Below are 21957 nucleotides of genomic sequence, written 5' to 3'. Positions count from 1 at the left end.
ACTCCAGTCATGGGCACCGAAATGACAGGTAAATGTTTCCTCCTCAAAAATCCAAACATGGCTCTCATAGTTGTTTTTTAATTTGTCCCTTTGAATGTTCAAGTTCCATGTTGTCTGCATGTAGTCTACCTCAAACAACAAAAAATGCAAATTGGTTTGAGTTATGATGGTTTTGGTTATGTTTGGGTTTTTTTGTTGTTGTTTTAATTCTGAGTGAGCATGGTTTTTTGCTGCAAAATTGTTTTTCCTGATTTACATAACTAACAGGTTAGTTTTTACCTAATCATTCTTTGCAGTTACTTGACATTAGCCTGCTAGTTTGCTGGTATCCTGTAGTGATGTCACTTAAGATTAAGCTCTTCCCTTGTATTTCAAGCAGACTGTTGTGGTTATTCTGTGGTTCAGAGCATTGTGGTTTGCATTTGTTCACAAGTTTTTAATTTGCTTCTCAGTAATTTTCATCTGATGGACCTGAGAGGTGTGAAGACCCCCCTGTGGTCCATTTCTGTGTGTATTAGTGAGGCACCAATTCTGTGGAGCTGTTCATTCACTTCCTGGTTGTTTCATTTCATATTCTTTTTAACTAGAAAAACACACTAAGAGAAAAAAATCTGTAAGCCTAAGTCATCCTTGCTGAATGCTTGTTTATTGTGGTCCCTTGTGAAAGTTTACTCTTTATTAAAAACCCTGCTTGTATAATGCTTTTGGAATGCAGTTTTACACAGTAATACTTCCACAGATGATTCTGTATTAGGATACTGCAGCGTTCGTTTGACTAACCTTGGTTTCACAACAGGACTGATGGTCGCCGCTGGTCTTTGGCTTCTCTCCCTTCTTCTGGATATGGTACAAATACACCCAGCTCAACTGTTTCTGTAAGTATCCGCTTTGCTGTAGATTTCTATTACATGCTGTATCTTCCCAAATGTAGCTTACTCTTAGGAGAAGGCAATGTAGGTTTTGTTACTGTTGATAGACTTTGAATTATTACGGGATACGAAACTGCTTTACTTCACTGAAACAGAAGAGAACTTCAGGCAATATGTGATTTCGTAGAGGTATCTTCTGGCAGTGCATAATGTTTAACTGCCCCCTTTTGATCTGTGTGGCAGTAGGAGGGTAGACACACTTCCTTACTTTAACCATAGGGTAGTTAGGTATCAGGTCTTAGGTGAGGCTATCTTCACGATGAAAAGAAAGACAAACCACTTTGACATGATTCATCCATCCTAGGTTAGACTGCTGTCTTAAGATGGGATGAATCATGCATTTGCCTGTCTTTTTTCTTTGGCCATAGCGAGATCTTAGTGCATGATAATAGGTTAGATAGTTAGCATTTTAGATGGCTATAATTAGAATAGAATAATCCTTTAGGATACATAATAGGATAAATATAGCGCTAATTTGTTAGTTTTTCCTTGTTAGAGCAATCCTTATGATGTGATCTTGTATCAGCCCCCCTGCCATGCATGTGGCATGTAACTTGTGACATGCACCATGGTAGTGCATAAGATCCTGCTTCAATTCTTAAGAGCTAGGCAGTGGGAGAAGTATGAATCTGTACTTTTGCACATATTACACGCCTGTATACTGGGGCATGTTACAACTTGCAACTAAGCTGTCTGTTGTGATATTCACACCTGAGAGACTGGGAAGATAGAGCTGTGGAGGAAGCCTGCTTTGGAAATAGCATACAGTTGGCATTTTGACGGTTACATTACATCTTTTCCAGTAAAGGGCTTGATCGTTGTAGATCCAGCTGTGACTCTTCAAAAATTGTTTTGTATCTTCAGCCTTGCTTTTTACCTTCAAGGCTGTATCATTAATGAAAGTGGTGTTTTATGAATGATATGTATTACTGGACACCTGAAACTGGATTTCTAAAAAAATTTCTTTTACAATTTAAGTAAGCTTTCTTTTCCCCTGCGTGTGTTCTCTTTCTCTTGTGAGATAGTTGAGTTCCACATCTGGTACACTGATGAAATGTGACCATTTTGTGTTATGATCAATTCTTATTTTATTTTTGTACACCAAGGCTTCTGGAAAGTCGAGTTAATTCTTGCAGACTTCAAAGCAGGTTGAGGGATTTAATGTATCTTAAGAATTGTTCCTCGGCAGCGCTGATTTTTGACCTCTGCTTTCCTTCCTGTATAGATCTTACTTTTGCCAAGTGAATTGCTTGGTTTCACAGAAATTCCCTAGCCCTTTTCCATAGTGCATGTTTGTACACCTCTTGTTGGAACTAGATCAAATATGCTATGCTCTTCACTTAAAATATATTGACGTAAAGGAGGTTATGTCAGATAATAAGTAATAGCCATAGCAACCCCATTATTGTTATAAGAAACAGGCTTGTGCCAGAAAGGAAATGAAAAGCTGTATCAGAAACATCTCAAAACACAGTTTTAATTTTCAGTCCATACTCATATGCTTTTTTTTACATCTTCAAGTTTAAAATGGTAATCCTAGTTCATATACTGCATTTCCACTTAAGTTTACTGTATTCATACTGGAATGTGGAGTAGTTTTACATAATTTTTTTAATTTCTTATGAAAAGGTATAGCACTTCTAGCACTGTAGTAATTCATTGACTTAGGTATCTTAACTTACATAATAGACTGTTGTTGAGTGGTCTCTTGGTATTTCCTGACTACACCGCATCGTATCAATGTTAAAACAGATGTCTTCCCTAGCACTGAACAGTTTCTAACTTGTGGAAAGAAACCTGCTTTTCCAGTTAATAAGTTTGAATTTTGTTGAAGAAACCAGCAGTAGAAGATTCATGCCATATGTTTCTTATAGTTAGTTTTCCCGCCTCCCCCCCAAGAATCCTCTACTGCTGATGAGCCCTGCAAAAGCACTGGGAAAACCTCTGGCTTACCAATCTAGCCAGTATTTCTTTGCTTCTTAGTAGAGATGCTTTTCACTTTTTTTTACCCACTGAATGATATACGTGAGTCAGAAAATGAAAACTGGAAGTGTGCCCATCTAATTGGTTTCATGTACTTCTTCAGAATCTGAAACAGCTAGCACTGTGCCACCTCCTCTTCCACATTCTTTCAAATTCTTAGAGGCAATGGGAGACCACTTCATACACAATAGCCTAAGTGTACATACAGAACAACCTCTTTTCAGTGCTAAATAAAATTCACGTTAATCCAGAGTTGTATTAACTGGAGACCGGAAACAGTTTATACAGATCACAATAGAGCACAAATTTGACCTTTACAAGCTACTGAAAACCAAAGCGTGAGCAGAAGGGGCTGTGATAATTGCAGTTATGCTCAGCTGAGCGTAGTTCACCATTTCTTGTTAGCCTGTTTTTTTTAATATTGAAAGTGAAGAGATTGAATTACCAATTTAGCGGAAGCTCATGGGTTTAGAAGTGGTGCAAGTACCGCATATACCAGTTCTCTCGAGAGTTGAAATTAAATGAAAATATCTCCTGCTAATATTATTCATTTGAAAAGAAGCTTTTCATGTGTTGTATTCTAGTAAAGTTGGATCAGAACTTGCCAGCTGTGAGATGCAGTTGAGATGGTTGTGTGCCTTCTAGGACAACAGGCCTATAAAAGTTATAAAGTGAGAGAATACTCAGTTGCATATTTTTGCTAGTAGATTATATTCTTGGAAGTTTATTTGGAAGGGGGAATAGGGTAAGGAGATGAGGAAAGAGACTTTGGGGTTACATAGCTGGTATTGGATGAAAATTTGTCTTTCTGTCTTGGAAGAACAATTTGTGTTGCCACGATGCACTATTGTTGTGCATATTAAAAATATATTAAATGTTACATGATTTTTGGAGCAGCTATTTTAGAATGCCAGGACAGCTAATTTTTTTAAGAGTTTTGCTGTGACAATTTGGATTTGTACAGAGAGCAGAATGGACCTCCAAGAAAATGCACTGTGTGCCTGTGATAGTCCTGATACAAGTTGTTTACGGAAGGAAGATTCTCACTTTAATCCTGTTGGGTCTAGACTCTGTTACCCCTTATATGAGGAAAAGTGTGATATGGGTTATTGTCCTCCTGGTCTTCCTAGAATCACCTGAAGCGGTAGAGGTCGATTTTTGTGGAAACCTCCATCTCTGATGGTCTGTATTGGGAAATTCTCCTGTGCTAGTGTATCTTATTTTAAGGAGTGTGGCTGTAGGAAGTATGCTGTGAGCTTAACTGCAACTAGCTGGCATAGTGTGAGATAAGAAGGAGGAACTTATCTATATCGTGTGCTGAATTATGCATGGTAATGTCCTCAGGCTGAATTTCATAAATGAGTTACTGTGACTCGACAAGTTACTACCTGTCATGTGAACTGTGGTAAATTCTTGGTGTGCAGCAAAGCAAGGTAATGCAATCTTGCTGACTTTAACTTGCTCTGATGTGATGCAGCCTTCCAATGTAGACCAGTCCTGTATGAGTTAACCTTTCCCAGCAGTGGGTTTTCTTTTTTGCTTTTAAGAGATGACTTCATGAGATCTAGTGTGGTAAGTAACCTTTTCTTGGGTTCTTAGGAATTAGGATATATTCAGTCCTTACCACACAAGTTTCTGGGAAATTATGAAGACTTGTCTAGTCTCTGTGCTTGCTAGCCTTGCTAGGATATTACCTGCTGACCTTAGCAATGTAGGGCAATGTTTGTGCAGTATGGTAGTTTATTGATTTCCCTCACTAAGAAGGATATAGCAAAGAAGCCCTTACTTTGTTGGCCTCCAATAAAAGAGCAGCCAGGCAGGGTCCTTGGTGTCCTATATGAGAAGACAGATAAGAACAATAATGTGCACATGAAGATTGGCACATGGAAGAAACTAATTTGCTTGAAAAGGCCAGCTGGCGACTGAAGAGCTCCAGAAAGATATACAAGTCTTTGGACTTCTTCCCCTCTACAGGTAAAATAAAGGGAATGTTTGCATGGTACCAAGCAGCTTTCTGCAGCCACACAAGGATATTTCTGAACAAGGTATCTTGGAAGCTAGTTTTGGTACCAGAAACAGTAGAGCATTTGTCTGTCTACACTTGTCAGGCCAGATTAGTAAGGCTAGCTGTTAATGCATTGAACTACGTACGTGTTCTTTACAAGGATATCAAATCCAGGCTCAGGGAAGTAGTTTCAAAATTCTACCTCTGAATATTTATTGTGACTTAGGTAGCTAGCCACACTGCATAAAAGATGGTAAAATACGATAGTATGATCATCTGCGCCACTTCATGTAGTGCAGCTTTATACATGCTATTTTGCAAGGTTAGTTTTTGTGGTAGCACTTCCAGTTTCATACTCGTCTGTAATTTCCACTTTTTATACTAAGTACATGGTTTGAGTGCAATCCCCTTCGCTTTACTCAGCCATAGAACCTGTCTTTATAAATGTATTACGTTCTTTCACTTCATTTTAAATGTACAGGGTTTTATAAGAAAATAGCATATGAATTTTTTCAGCAAGTTTAGATTATATTTTATTTTAAAAAACATCAGTAGTGTCCTGAAGGGTTCATCATTATCCATATTTATTATGTAGATTTACAATTTGTGTTGTGTCAATAAGCTATACTCTATTGTTATCATACTTACACTGTCCTACTCAAACAATTAATCTTCAGCAGACCCCATTTTAACTATTCTTACGTAATGGTGTGTGTTACTGACATTAGATGTCATCTTTGTCTAAGAGGAAATTTCAACTTTTGAAATGCAATGGCTTTTTCTTCTGGGGCTGAAGTAGGTTTTTTAGATTTATATTTAGCTCATTAAGTTGAGACTAATTATTTTCTTCTTTAAACTGGTACTCAGGTATGTGAAACTAACTATAATTTTTAAGGTAAATGGCTTTATTTGTGAGTACTGAATATGGTCTTGAAAATGTTTTTTCACTCTGATAGAACCTTGTGTTCTGTTCTACTCTCAATAGTCATCCTGCTCATCCCATGAAAAACTACACCAGTTACCATACCAACCGACACCTGATGAACTACATTTTTTGTCTAAACATTTCTGTACCACTGAGAGCATTGCCGGTGATAACAGGTGCAGGACCACTGCAATGCGCCCTCGGTCCCGAAGTCTCAGGTGAGTTTGTCTCTCTGGAAACAGGGGTTGGATCTAAGCTCACGTATTCTGGAGCATCATGGTTTTGTACATTGGGGTCATTCACTGTTTCCGATATTGATGAGTATAATACAAGAGGTACACATCTGAGGCTGAGTTACGAATAGGCCTTTTAAACTCTTGCTCCTGGTTTTGATCATGGCCTACTTCAGTGGTTAATATTGTAAGCTGGGTCTTAATGAAGGCAATAACCTGCATGAACTGCCTTGATGAGCTAGTCTGTAGCACTGGTTCTCTTTCAGAGTTCAAAATGTTCACAGAATAATGTTTCTATTTGCAAAACTAATTCAAAACACGTTTATATCCTAAGACTATCTGGAAAGAAATGTGATAAAGAAATAATGGGCAGGAGGTGGGGTGTCCACTCATTTGGTTTCCCTAACCAAGACGAACTTCACTTTCTTTTTTCCCAAAGACTAGGCCTCTGCATTTCATTTGCAGTGGTTGTTTGTGTAAGATCAGTTCTAGACTGGCAGAATAGTTCAGGTGTTGAAAATGCAGATTGATTTTATGGGTAAGTTTTCAATAACTGGAAGGGGAGAAAGAAGTATTATATTTCTAATTGCTATATTGATCCTTTCAAAAGTTTAAAAATAAGTTTCACAGGTATACACATCTTAAGGATTGGGTTTTTAGTGCAATATATTTTAACTCTGCTTTTTTATTATTTTATTTTAAAATCTGCGTAGACTATTGTGACAAATGTAGTTGTTACCTACATGAAACTGCACAAAAATTACCAAGAAAAAAGATCCCCTTTCTTCATTAGAAGATTACAGGTGGAAACTGTATTGTATTTATTGCCACATCTTTAATTTTTTTTCCCAATTTCTGTTATGCTTTTAACACTTAAAAATCTTCCATTTGACCTCACAGAATGTGTACAAGTGCTTCAAGGAAAATACAAGAGCCAGGCATTTTCAGAAAGGGGATTAAGCTGCAGAAGTGTTGTGATTAAATGATGTACCTACCATGTCCTCAGTGGATTTCTCTATGGATGTCCATAACAGATTGTTCATATCAGTTACAGGACTTACTATTGTGATATCTTGGGACACATTTTAGTGTTCATTTTTGCTGTTTTAGAAGGCCAAAAGCCAGTTGTTCTGCTCATGCAAGAACCCTCTATGTACATGTTATGATTGAGTCACTCCTAGAGGGTAACATCCCATTTGCAGGGTGCTTTTCCTTCTCCACGTCTTTTAGACTGGACTGAACAGGCCAATGTCACCAACCCAGGATGGAGATTTTTCAAAGGAATTCATCAAGGATAATAAGTCTCATGACAGCAAAAAGTAGTTTTGTATGTTTGCCAAGGCCCTGGGTACCTTTTTATGGATTGTTTTCTGCAAGTCTTATCCTTTTCATACAGGCACAGTGTCCCAGCTTTGATGGAACTCATGCCATACATATGAATTATTTCTAGGAAGTTCCTGCCTTTAACTGCTGGCCAGATTGAAAACAGATTGTTTTAATTTTTTTAATGATTTGCTTAAAAAAAAAAAAAGAAGGATCGTTCTTAACTTTTTCAGTTGCAGCTAATAGAGTTCTCAGCCAGGTCTTGCTATTTTGATTGTATGTAACCTTCAAAGGAGCAGGTGTAGCCATAACTAACAGTCAAATATATCTCTGTTGCCCTTCTGAGAAAAAGGTGATGTTCGCAAGTGCTGCAATACTGCCTGTATCCTGAAGTGTAGTTACAAAACTAAGAAAATAGCATAGTTAGCAGTTAGATGTCAAGCACATGAAATAATCTTTAGGGCCTGGTCAGAAATATCAGTGGTACGGTTGGTTGCTTTCTGGTGAGAGAATGTACTTTTCCAGCAAAGCCTATGTTGACTTTTTATTGGTAATAAAGTGTACAAAAATATAATAACTAATTGTAGCTGCATGCTGAGACAAGTTTAAAGGGATAATTTTCTTTGCTTGCAGCCCTGGACGTTCTCCTGCCTGCTGTGACAATGAAATAATTATGATGAACCATGTCTACAAAGAAAGGTTCCCAAAGGTAATGAATTATATTTAAGATACCCAATATCTAAATTGATAGGCTACATAAGTTTTAACTAAGTGGTGTTTTTGTTATGGGAACTAATGATCCAACCCTGTAATGGCTTTCATAAAGCATCACCAAGCTCTTACTAAAAAGATAAAATCACAATAAAGAAAATCCCTGCCGAGAAGTGGACATTAATTTGGCAAAGCTGCTGAAATGGTTTTGAAATGAATCATGCTGGTAATATATTCTGCTGATTGAAAACAGTACATCTGATTTCAATAGGTGGTGTGTACTTGGGGCAAATGTATACTGAATTAGTAAACCAAAAATAGTTTGTCTTTAAGTCTTGTGCAGCATCTGCTGGTATACTTGTAAATTCCTTCCTTTAGCAGCATTTATTCCTTTTCCCAAATACTCATTATATACTTATTTTAATTGTGAATGTCAGTACACGGTTTTGCGGGTTTGACTATGAGATACCAAATGAGGACACATTGCTGTCATGTCCAGAGGGCTGAGACACAAATGCATTCCTAGGTGCAGGTGTGTAGCTTGGAGCACTGCACTCTTGGTCCCTTCCAGGATTTTAATGACCCCTGGAAAATAAAATACGGTAAAGCTTATACTGTTCCAAAAAGTACCTAAAAATTAGAAGAAATGCCTTCATATTTCTTCATAGAAATATGAAGAGAGATTTGTCAATTTGCAGAGCGAATGAGCAGCAATCTGAAGTGTGGAACGACCCATTCATTTCAGTGTAGGAGATTAGAACTCAGAGGCGTGAGATTCAAATATTTTTATTATAAGAAGTAATGGTTTTTTAAGCATCTGCAGTTTTGTGGGAACCAGACAGTTGGGCTTGCAGGATGCTAGATATGTCAGTTTTACAGAACCATCTGGCAGGACCTGTGAGTCTATGGTGCTTTTAATCAGTCAGTGTGCATTCAAACTTTGCCCAGTGAAGTATTTTTGTGGTATAACCTGTATGACAGGAAGGAATATATTCTAGTCTGTAGTATCTGCAGTTTTATCAGAAAGAAGTAGACTCCTGTGAGTTCTCTCTCTTTTTTTTTTTATAAATTATGTTGACTCTGACATAAAGTTTTACGGTCATGAGTGTTCCTTCAGTTCTGTCTAGCGATCAACACAAGAGTAGTGCACAGTTAATCACCTGTGGCAGACAAAGAGGAGGATCTGCACAGTAGTACAGTAAGGCTGTTGTTTTTCTGGACTGGAAATGTAGGGAGACATCGTCTGTCACTTCGCCATTCGCTTGCTTTTTTGCTTCAGTCATTTCACACATTCCAGCTAGGTAGCTGCTTAGGCAGTATAGAAATGTCGCTGAATCAGAAATAAGCTTTGAGGATGTTAGTTTCGTGTAAAGCTGATTTAATGTATCATGTATCCATTTGTCTATAGGCCACAGCTCAGATGGAAGAGAGGCTTCAGGATATTATAACAAATTATTCTCCAGAGAATGTCCTTCCGCTGGCAGATGGAGTGCTCAGTTTTACCCACCATCAGATCACAGAACTGGCGCGAGATTGTTTGGATAAATCCCACCAGGGCCTCATCACATCACGATACTTCCTTGAATTACAGCAGAAATTAGACAAATTGCTACAGGAGGTATGAGACATGACAGTACTCTTATGTTTGCTTGAAAAATTATTTAAATCTGTTTGCCTAAGTGTTGTCTTGAAATAATCATGACTGTTTACTCACATAATTGTCAAGGTGGTATTCATAGCAATTATAGTCTACATAGTGACCACTGCAAATACTATAGGCATCCTAGGGTACTAGTCTGGAATAGATAGGTTGTAAAGATTTCAGAAACAACAGCATTTTGTCATGCAGTGCGAGTTATAAATTGTTTACAGAAGTGTGCACATAAGCCCTAAACGAGGCTTGCTATTCCATTTACTGTGGATAAATGAGGAAACATACACACTTTCCACTTTATCAACCCTACTGATCGCCTGCTGTGTTGAGAAAGCAGGCAGCACCCATTAGCTCTCCATTAGCTTGAGGTTATTTAATTATTTAAATATTTATAATCTTCCTTTCATAATTAAACTGCTTATTAACAGAAATAATGTCAATTCTAAGTGTTGAAACTGCCATAGAGTAATCAGAAATTAATTAAGAAGAACTTGGGACTTGTCAAAATAAGTGTGCTATGACGTAATTCACTGCAGTTTGAATGTATCATTTTTAAAACAATGAGTACAGCATGTGATGTACTCATTTGTTTGTGTGGGATTTGATAGCACTTTGTTAGCCAAAGTGAATGTGATAAACCAGCAGATTTGATATTGACTTGAAATTTTTCAACTGAGATGTTAAGATACCATGACTGTCTTAATTTGTCTTGTCTTCTGCTTTCTTTTGAATGCAGGAGCAGTTGCTAAAGGTTTTGATTTAATATTTTTTTTCCCTAACCTGCTTTTTTGTTAACTTCTATTCAGTAAACTGGTTTTCTGCAACTACTGTATTTTGAACTTTTTCTCTTCATAAATCAATGCAAAACTTAAGACATCTATGATTTATTTCTGGATTATTGAAACCCTGTTTTTTAAACACAGAAAATAGGTAGAGCTTGCTTACTAGACAAAAGGAAGTTTGAACTAGTGGCCTTGTGAAATAATCACATTTTTATGATGCCGAAGTGCAGGCAGAGTTGACTGGAGATGCCTGACTATGAATTATGTTATGCTAGTGATAATGTCAAAATACAAGGAAACATGTCTAAGCTAAGATTCAGTGAACGACTGTTAACACTGTTAGTCATTGTTAACAATATATCCCTTAGAGTGGCTACACAGTAAGTAGAGTTTAGAGTACATGTTCACTCACTCACTTAAGATCCCTCCCACCCAAAACCCACTAAAAAATCTCACTAAAAAATCTCACTCTCCAAGCAAGCTATTCTCAAATCTGCATATAAAGCAGTGCCTGGTTTAAAAAATACTGAAAACACTTTTGTCATGTTCTGTGATGCTAATTCTTTATTATGTCAAAATTCCTGTTCTGCAAAAACATAATACCTTAAAATATTCAGACTTAACTTTTGAGTGAACTACATAATACCTGTTAATATAGCATAATATGACAGTAAGAACTTTCTCTTTGCACAAATTGGTTATGGGCACTCAGTTGTGCTTTGGATTCATGTGATTCATTTGTTGTCAATTCCCAGCTGCGATGTTCAGTAGAAAGCTGCATCTCCTACTGCTGCTTGGCACATTGCAATTACTTTGCATAACCAGGGGAAGACTCTCTTGAGGTTTGAACAGCTTGGTTCAACCAACATTTTTGTAACTCTAAGGTCAAGGTCAAGTGGACCTGAATGTTTTCCTGCTTCATCCTTCCTAAATGTAATGTGTATTGAGTCTTTTGTTCACATAACACACCTGAGTGTTCACAAAACTGTATAAAGGTGCTTTCAATTTTGCTGGTGATTAAAATAAGCAGGTGTTTTTGTTTACAAAAGAGTGTTCTTTGGAGTTGGTTGGTAATGTGCAGAACACAAATGCTTGTGTTCAGTTAAGGTTCTTCTGAAACCTATTGCAGAGTGCTAGATGGTATATGTGCCTTTTTCTTTTCTCCTTTAAATTTCACAGATAAATTTTTCTCAGATATTTGATGTTTTTTAAAATCGTAGTGCTTGTATGAAGAGCAATATATAGCTTCATATTTTCATAGGGTTTTTAACCTCAGAAATATAAGATATATATTATATGAAAAGTACTTATTTGTCCATATTAATAACTTTTTAAATGTTAATATCTTAATTCTTTGTGGTTTTGAATAAGCAAGAGGTGATGAAAAACTTGTTTAGTTTCTACTATTCAGAACAAAGAAATGCCTTGATATTTGAGTGAAGGGCTGTTAGTGTGTTTTAATCAGAAGGACAATGATACAGTTTCTTTGCATTCATAAGCATCCTTAAATTATGTAATTCGTTCTTAGAGGGGAGCTTTTCAAAGAAATCTGAAACGCAGTTCAGACCATTGTGTAAATGTTACCAAACACTCTGCAAGTACTTTTTCTGTATTATTTTATAGTGTTCCTCCCCCTTTGTTGTAATCTTTGTAGAACTCAGTTTTCCATTGTCATCCTTTCTACATGTACCTTTATATGGAGCCTCTATGCAAGCAGAGGTTTTTATATATGTGTGTATATATACCCCCATATATATGTCATTGTCATTTTCGAATGACATGCGCCCATAGTGAATCAGTATCAGTTTGGCATGAATGTTGCTTATGCTTATCAGTATTACTCTGGGTCAGTTTTCATTTCATCCTAAAATTATTAACAAATTGATACAGAACTCTACATGTAGAGAGATGTATGTTATACTGAAATGTAGTCCCTTTTGCAAAACTGATGGTTATAATGCTGTGTAAGTTTAAAAAAAAATGAAAGTGGGTATTATGTCTGTTGGAGGCACTTTTGTTTTGTTATTAGAGTGTTAGAATTGTGCAAATGGGATTACTTCAAACTAGTATTACAGCGTTGCTCAAATACTTGTTATTTCTGCTGGCATCTTGAAATTGATGTGCTGTTTGGCTCAAGTACATGCTTCAAACCCTCAGAGGTGTCCCAAATATCATATATACTTTCCTGAGTAGTGCATTGAACGCAGTTTACTTTATTATCACTTTATTTTTATCTTTTAGGCTCAACAGCGATCAGAGAGTGGAGAAATGGCATTTATTAAGCAACTTGTCCGAAAAATCCTGATAGTTATTGCTCGTCCTGCTCGCTTACTGGAATGCCTGGTAAGGTTGTGCTTACTATAAATATGTTTTTCCCTTGTTAGTGTAGGAAGGTCTCTGGCTTAGTATTCAGGCCCTTTACAATCGTTTTTTGAAATATGCGAAGCAATGGGGTAAGGCTTCATTGTTGGTGGCGTCCTTTCTGCTTTTATTTCAGGAACATGGGACTGGCAGGGATCTCCAGCAGTTGTGTTTGGTTCCCTACTATTGCAAATACTATGTTACAGAATTCCTTTTATCTGCTGAGGAAGCTCCAGTTTGAAACCAGTTGGGTTTCAGTTTTATTAGATTTTGCTATTCCTTGGGAAGACTGTTCTGGAATTGTAATTGCTTGGTGGTTTTTCCATTCTTCTTCTTGTTGTTCTTTCAAGTTTCATAGTTTTGTTATACTCAATACCTGCTAGAGCTGTAAGCGACTCACAGTAAGCTCTGCAGTACCTGATCTGGGGGGAACAGCAGCAGAGGTATTAGGGTTTCTGGATATGCAGATAGTCCGAGTTAACTCTTCTGCTCCTTCTGGTCCCCAGTGTAACTTATTTATGCACGAGCATAGCGCTGATGTTGCCAGACAGGGCTAGCTTGTGCGAGGCCATGTGGGCGTTTCTGCTTTGCCTGCCCTTGTTGTGGGATCTGGATGGCTCAGGTGCAGGAAGTTGCTCCTACGCACAGAGCCAATGTGCTTCAGTTGTTCAGTGGAACTAATAGAGCCTCACAGAACAGAGTGTACTCGGGAGGTCGGTATAGACACCCAAACACCATGCAAGAGCCAGCCTGAGTGCAGCAGGCCTGGCAGGCAGCCCGAGCTGACTTTGTTGAGCCACTCTGCTTGCCAATACCAGGATCACAGTGTTGATGCTGCATACAGCTATTTGAGGCTGGCAAGGCTTATGTGGGAGCCACTAACCTGCTGCTAGACTCAAGTTATGCCTGAAAGTGTCATACTGCATTTGCATGGCACTGAATCTGAGCTAGTAAGTCTTTTTCCAACCTGACTTTGGCTCTGTTCTGTGTCTCTTCATCTGTGGCACAGTTAATCCATACCCTGGCTCGTTAAGCTGTGGGCATTTTGAGAGCTTGCCTCTGTTCTGTTTTGGAAACACCATGTCTCAGTGTTCCCAGTTGCAGTTTGTTCATGATTTGCAGTTCAGAGGAATGTAAAATAAGGTATGTGCTCTGAATCAGGATGAAAGAGATGCTTAAGAAAAAAAAACAAGGCAGGCTTTATAGAAGGGGGTGCCTTAGTATGTCCTGCCTCTGCCGTTGAATCCAAACTTGCATTACTCCTTTGCTCTGAACACTGGAATGCTCATATACACATACTCATATACAGTGTGATCTTTCCTGCTCCATTCCCAGGATTCACATAATCTTTCTCCACCTCTTCACCCAATTTCTCATACAACGTCTTATTTTTCCTCTGGTCTGCATTTTTCTCTTATCACACATCCAAAAATGCCCTTAAATACCTCCTGTGGGCTGACAGACCGAGGCTTCTTTTGATGCTTTGTCCTTCCCTTCCATGCTTGCTGGCTCTCTCCCATCTACCCCTGCCCCCAGTGTCATCACTGTCTTTTAGCTTTTTTAATTTAGGTTCTCTCCTGGTGACCTATTTGCCTATTAGTTCATTCTCCCTAAATGCTGAGTTTTCTAGCTAGCTCATCCAAATCTCCATTCATTTAGTTCCCAGTTTCTGCCCCTGGGATTTTATCCTAGGCTACCTGCTCTGTCTTGTCATGCTTCAGGTAGTGCTGCTGGGCATTTTGTATCCCTCCTTTTGCTGGGCCTGGTGATGTGAGTGGAAGGACAGTGTTATGAGACCAGGAGATGACTGTGTCTCTTAGTTGAGAGTTTCAGAGCAGCAACTGCAGAGAAAGCCAGCACAACTTCCTTAGCATGTTCTTATTTCAAATGAGATCTTTAGGAGATTTAAGCTGGAATGTAACAACTCTAGATCAGTCAGCCTCACCTCTGTCCCAGGAAAGGTGATGGAGCAGTTCATCCTGGAGGTCATCTCCAGGCCACGTAGAAGACAAGAAGGTTATCAGAAACAGTCAACATGGATTCACCAAGGGGAGATCATGCTTGACCAACCTGACAGCCTTCTCTGATGGTGTGACTGGCTGGATCAATGAAGGGAGAGCAGTGGATGTTGTCTGTCTTGACTTCAGTAAGGCATTCGACACTCTCCCATAGCGCACTCATAGGCAAGCTAAGGAAGTGTGGGTTGGATGAGTGGACAGTGAGATGGATTGAGAACTGGCTCAGCAACAGAAGTCAGAGGGTCGTGATCAATGGAGCAGAGTCTGCATGGAGGCCTGTCACTAGTGGTGTTCCCCAGGGGTCTGCGCTGGGTCTGGTCCTGTTCAACACATTCATCAAGGACATGGATGATGGGATAGAGTGTACCCTGAGCAAGTATGCTGATGGTACCAAGCTGGGAGGAGTGGATGATACACCAGAAGGCTGTGCTGCCATCCAGTGAGTCCTGGACAGGTTGGAGAGCTGGGCCGAGGGGAACCTGATGAAACTCAACAAGAGAAGTGCAAGGTCCTGCACCTGGGAAGGAACAAGCCCGTGCATCAGTACAGGTTGGGGGCCAAACTACTGGAAAGCAGCTCTGTTGAGAAGGCCCTGGGAGTGCTGGTGGGCAGCAAGGTGACCCTGAGCCAGCAGTGTGCCCTTGTGGCCAAGGAGGCCAAGGGCATCCTGGGGTGCATTCAACGGAGTGTGGCCAGCAGATCGAGAGGGGTTATCCTGCCCCTCTACTCTGCCCTAATGAGACCACATCTGGAGTACTGTGTCCAGTTTTGGGCCCCCCAGTTTAAGAAGGATGTGGAACTGCTTGAGCAAGTCTAGCAGAGAGCTACCAAGATGATCAGGGGACTGGAGCATCTCCCATATGAGGAAAGGCTGAGAGACTTGGTTTTGTTCAGCCTGGAGAAGAGAAGACTGAGGGGGGATTTCATAAATGCCTATAAATATCTAAAGGGTGGGTGTCAGGATGATGGGACTAGGCTCTTTTCCTTAGTGCCCAATGACAGGACAAGGGGCAATGGGCACAAGTTGGAACACAGGAAGTTCCACCTCAATATGAGAAAAAGGTTCTTTCCTGTGAGGGTGACAGCAGTGGCACAGGCTGCCCAGGGAGGTTGTGGGGTCTCCTTCCCTGGAGACATTCAAACCCTGCCTGGATGCGGTCCTGTGCCCCCTGCTCTAGGTGTGCCTGCTCAAGCAGGGGGGTTGGACAAGATGATCTCCAGAGGTCCCTTCCAACCCCTGCCATTCTGTGATTCTGTGAACTCTGCATAGTATGTTTCTACAGAGGCAGGTAGCTTGAACAAATTTAGGCATACTGCCCCAAAACAATACATTTCTCACGGAAGAAGGTGTTAAGCCTACTCTGTAAACGTCACTGGCACAATGTAATCTTACAGAAACAATATTGTTGTTTTTCCATAGTGTCCCTCTGGAAACTTCTGAATAATATTGGTTGACATTTTAGAATGTCTGTTTGAAATAGATACTAGGTATGGAAAGCTTCAGCCTCTGTAAGAAAGTTCATAGCATTTTAAGGAAATAATTCCAGCACTTTTGTCATGAGAAGTTTAAGATTCCATGCAGTAATATGGTCAGCTTTCTGATGGCAGTCTTGACTCAGGTGTTCATGGTATGCAAATTCCTGTTTGTATTCACTTGATAATCATATGAATAAAGCTTTTGCAGTGTCATATGGGCCAAGAGCTACTGCCAAATATTGAAATATTTTTCTCTATTTGTACATGTAAAATGAAACAGTGCAAAGTAAAGATCAGAAAATAAATTTATGCTTCTAATTATTCGTGTGTATGTATTTAGATATATATATATACACACACACATGTTCATATGATTAAAAGTATCTGGTTTGAAATTGAATCTGTTTTGACTTACTAGCAAGTGGAGAAGCTCTATATCTGCCACTGCAGCAGGTAAGCAGATGATGACATATTCATGATGAAGGTAGATAGGATGTCTTGGCACATATCATCATATTGTTGTGTTCTTCAGTGCAAGGAGTAACATATAAGAGATACAGCTGGGAACAGCATGTCAGATGAAGGGAGTCAGGCTAAAGCAGCATGTAATGCTTAATAATTTTGTTCAGATTTTTAGACAGTTTAGCAGCATCCTGAGACTTTGAGCTAAATAGGAGAGTTTGGGCAGCTTGTGGGTTTGTGATAAATCCTTTGGAGTAAGCTGCTGGTGATGAAAATTGTTTCATGACAAATGAAAAACTAAGATTGTTTCCACAAGACTGAAAATTCCAAAGACATTTCATTTCAGATGCACTGCAACTCCTCCTGGTAGCTGCAGCAGTTTGGATGCTTCCAAAATGAAACATGATACCTAATTTCTCAAGCTATCTTCCAGGTTGGGATGGTGAGTTCCCAAGTCCTGGGTAGCCTGAGGAGCTAGCACAGGAACCTTGTGATCTAGCACGCAGACTAAAGCCCAATGGAGTTATGGCAGGCCATGACATGACTGTCAGAGAAGCTAACTAGCTCAGCAGTCTGCTTGGCTTCTGCAGATATTGTTGACAGAACTGACTCCAGCAAAAAGTCTGTTTCAGTACATCAATGTTTCATGACTCTGACTGGCTCTCACTTTGTTAAGCATTGCAGCTGTTGTGATCTATGGTGGGCATGAACATCTTGAACGTGAGAGATGTTTTGCTATGAATTCATAATGGTAGATGAAGTTTATTTTATTAAAAACCCAAACCTTTTCATAAACTTCCTTGTTCCTTTGAACACTTTCCTATTTTTATCATCTATGAAGGCAGTAAAATAAATGCACTTCCAAGAGACTCGGGGGATAGGCAGGGGTTTGAGTTGCTATTTTTTTGTTCCTCTTTGAGGCTTGCCTTTTAGGCATAATATAAATAATAGTTGTAATATAGTTGGTTCCCACAGTAGGACGTTTCATCGCTAGATTTGGAACAATTGGATCGATGAAGTTCAAATTTTGTTTTCAGCAACTTACGATTTTGGCTTCATTCTGTAGTGATTTATTTAATTGTATTTTCCATAAAACATAGTGCATACATATTGATTTAAAATATTTCAAAGCTTCATTTAGAAGTGAAAGTGGAGAGCAATATGTTTACATAGTTTCTTTATTTTGGTAGTGGATTTTTATATGCAAGCAGCTGCAGGGAGATAGTCTTCTGTATGTGAAATCTTATCACCGCTGTTATAGGTCATTTCACTCTGAATATTATGGGAAGTTTTGAGGACAAAGAACTTATTATTCTTATAAAGTAGTGCTCTGAAATAATAGTATGAAATTTCATTGCTTACAGCATGTTACATTGTATAAGAATCATAATAGAGCAATAGTCTGCTAGTAATAGAATAAAGAGGTATTGTTTTTAATAAAGCAAATGTCAAAAATTTGCAATAGAAGAAGCAAAGGAAGTTCTTATGTTAGGCTTTAAGACTTCAGTTTCTACAGAGAGAAAATGGTGATTATTTTTCTTGTAGGAATTTGATCCTGAAGAGTTTTACTATCTTTTGGAAGCAGCTGAAGGCCATGCTAAAGAGGGGCAAGGTATTAAAACAGACATCCCTCGATATATTATTAGCCAGCTGGGCTTAAATAAAGATCCTCTGGAAGGTAAGTGCATCTCCTGGTCCAGCTATAGGCTCCTAGGTTCTTCCTTCTTAATGCGTTTAATCACTCTGATAATCTGTGCGTACCTGAAAAGGGTCAAAATAAAAGTGGAAGCAGAACAATTTGTTAACTCTTACAGTTCTTGTAAGTTCAAAGGTATTAAAAAGGCCACCTGAGATTTTTCCATTTGAAGTATCATTCACAAATACACTGCGTCAATGATACGTGTCATCTTCTTCCAGCCTGGCAATGCAATTTTCTTATTTCAGCTCTAGATGAAATTTACTGGTATAATTTGATGGTGACTGTTATCCAAGCATAGCTATAAATTAAACTGGGCTGAGCTGTTGTTTGGCCAGCAGTGCTCCCAGGCTCCCACATCTTAGAGTCTCTGAGAAGAATATCTCCCATTCCTATAAACACTGCAAAGATTTATTTTTCTGGGTAATTTTTGTGTCCATGTAGAGGACTTGTGTAGGGACAACTTGGGCTTCGATGGAGGTATTGTCACTGCAGAATTTTTCTTTGTCTGATCCTTCTTTTAAGGACAATGTTGGCAGAAATGTCATCATGGAAAATGAGTCTAGTAGTGCCATTTTGCTTGTCTTCTGTGTTATGACCTGGGACAAGGGGGATCTCTAGGGGAGGGCTTGACATGAAATAATAGCCAAAAATTATTATAAATTTTTTTTAACCAGTTCTTATGATCCAAGATCAGATTTCCTTAAATCAAATTAGTAGTATATTGTGTGTTAAAAGAAAACTCTTTTTTTGTTCAACTTCAGCTACTTGTGAAGTTCAGCACTGCCAGATATTGCCAGGAATTTAATTAATTCAATTTGATTGGATATTGTTATAGATGATGATCATGTTATGTTAACAGATTTATAGAATGTCAAGCCTATTATTAGTGTGCTTCCTGTATTCACAGAAGACCTTTGTCATCCAAATTTAGTATTATTTGTATCTGATATAGATTAAAGCAGCTTTGATGCTGTTTTTTACTTGGATTGCAGTGCAGCAAGAATGCCAGACAAATTGGGAAAATATACATAAATATTGTTTTCCCTGTGGGACTGGGAAAGATTAGTATCTAGCTTAATTCTCTGCAATATAAAGAGGTGTCTCCTGGATTTGGAGAGCTGTTGGTCTGGCCTAGACTGACAATTCATAAATTCTTCACTGATCAAATATGCATGGTTTAATTTGGAGTGTGGGTTGAGGGTTTAGTATTACCAACCCTGGTTCTGCCACCTGAACATTATCTTACTGATTGACTCTTTCTGGCTGGCTATTGGATGGTGTTCCTTGGCATGAGTCAAGACTCTGATGCTACCTGAGTTTAATAATATATTTGAATTTTTTTAAAAAACAGTTTATTGTAAGAGAGGTCTAAAGACAAATGCTGTATAAAAATAAGGGGTACTATTTTCTCAGACTAAATATTTTTTTAGGTGAGTGTACTCCATCTAGGACACATATTATTCAATTTATGAAATATATATTTATGAATATAACATGAACTTTGAAACATTCCAGGATAATTGAAATGTGGGGGTTTTTTTCTGAGGGAAAAAGTGGTCTGTGTAGTTTGTCAGGAAAGACTGAGGGGTCTATGATGCATAGATTACTGATCTTTGGTTCAATTAGATATTTGGGCAATTGAATTACTTTGTGTATAATTTTAAAGGTTAATGTCTATGTAGTCTTGTGGTCAAATAATTCAGGGCATCTGATTGGTATTAATGCTTTCCTGCCTACATAAAAAAGTCATATTTATAAGCAGTGCAATGACTTTTTAAATGATCTGAGTTTAGTTTTAGATTGATTCCTTTAGATACAAGGAGATCTCCTGAAGTAAAATAAAAGGAGGACACTATGGGTTTATGCCTTAGAATTAATAGTTTACAAAAAGAATTATTTGGAAACACTGTGTTCATTGCTATTGAAAATATTACATGAAGATCATCCTCCTGAGAAAGCTTTAAATTCCTTGTATGCAAAAATAGAAAATATTAAGAAATATAGCAGAAGAACTAATTCTTTCAAAACAAACAAACAAAACCCACCTTGGTGACACCACTTATTCTGAAACACAGAATTCTCTTTTCAACTAAGCTGTTAAATTATGTCTGCAATGTTCTTAAATGTTCATGCAAGGAATTTTACTTCCTTTGCGGAGAAAAACAACCTTCTTTCTTAAACCTTTCTCTGCTTACCTCCTTTGTTTGCTGCCATAGCTGTAGTGTCCTTTCTTTGAGTGAAATGATGCATGCATTACTTGGAGATAATGCTAGATAAATTTATACTGTACTGAAAGCAATACCACAACAGTTTCATCACTTAGCAGAGACCGGTGGCTGCATTTCTGAAGAGTTCCCCAGGGAGAAATTTTTCCCCCTGGTTTTTTTAAATTACCATCTTTACCTTTTTGAATCATGAGTCTCCAGAAATGGTTTAAATCAATGAAAGAAAAAGGGCAGATGTTTAATGGTATTTAGATGAGTTTTAAAAATCTCTTCAGGCATTGCAAAATGGTTCCATAGCTCCCTGTTTCTAAAGCTGACTCGGTTCCATTCCATTACTACCTACTGCTTGCAAAGAATATGCATTCCTCAGATAATGGTTATTTTGCAAAGGTCTGTTTGAAATGTTTCATTTTAATTTGCTATTTATGAAAATAATTTCAGTTGAGAAGGCTGTCAAAGTATATTATTCTAGCCTGCTTGGTTCTCACCCACACAATAAATGTTTCATCAACACTTCTATTATAGAAAAACCCACGTTCACAAAACTGACTTCAGCCAGGGAGATGCACTCCAGTTTCAAGTTTGGCCTATATCATTTTAGCTTAGGCTCTCTCTTTTTTTTAAAAAAAATTGTTCTCAGTTGAAGATATTTTTCACTGTTTATGACTTCGTATTCAGAATTTCTTGAACGTTTTTAGCTTCTCTGACACTTTAAAGATCTGTTTGTGTTTTGACATGACGTTTTCATTACTTCTGATTCTTACACTTTGCAAACATTGGGTTTTAGATAGTGATTACAAATGAGAGTTACTGCTTAAATCTTTAGCTGTTCCAACAGAAAATTATATGTATGGTTAATTTGCTATTAATGATTACAGCAAGTGTTGTGCAGAATTGCACTTGTAATAGTCACTTGTTATATGGAAAAATCCAGTTTAGATATTTTATGTGAATATTCAATTATTTTTCATATTCATAAATTCAGCTAATGGTCATGAGATTAAAATGCGCGTCACAGATTTCAGGTGGTGTTATCTCTGATCCCCAGCATGTAATTGTGATAAAATGTGTATCCTTGGTTATGTGGAGTATATAATTAACTACATACATGATTAAAGAAATACTAAGCTTCCCAGGGTCTCTTAGCTACCAGCTCTCCCGTGTAGCTTTT

General features: G+C 38.2%; 1 protein-coding gene across 4 annotated transcripts in view; it reads left to right on the top strand.

Moving 5' to 3' along the window:
* MAST4 (microtubule associated serine/threonine kinase family member 4) overlaps nt 1-21957 on the top strand; it is a 309587-nt gene that overhangs the window by 245473 nt on the left and 42157 nt on the right. For all 4 annotated transcript variants that reach the window (XM_075078836.1, XM_075078837.1, XM_075078840.1 and 1 more), the window contains 6 exons: nt 797-875; nt 5903-6060; nt 8032-8107; nt 9518-9727; nt 12787-12888; nt 18408-18540. In XM_075078836.1, the coding sequence (XP_074934937.1) occupies nt 797-875; nt 5903-6060; nt 8032-8107; nt 9518-9727; nt 12787-12888; nt 18408-18540 (758 nt within the window). The remainder of the gene's footprint in view (nt 1-796; nt 876-5902; nt 6061-8031; nt 8108-9517; nt 9728-12786; nt 12889-18407; nt 18541-21957) is intronic.

Source organism: Phalacrocorax aristotelis, chromosome Z, assembly GCF_949628215.1.
Source record: "Phalacrocorax aristotelis chromosome Z, bGulAri2.1, whole genome shotgun sequence".
In the NCBI taxonomy this organism is placed as follows: Eukaryota; Metazoa; Chordata; class Aves; order Suliformes; family Phalacrocoracidae; genus Phalacrocorax; species Phalacrocorax aristotelis.
This window is presented reverse-complemented; position numbering and strand designations above follow the sequence as displayed.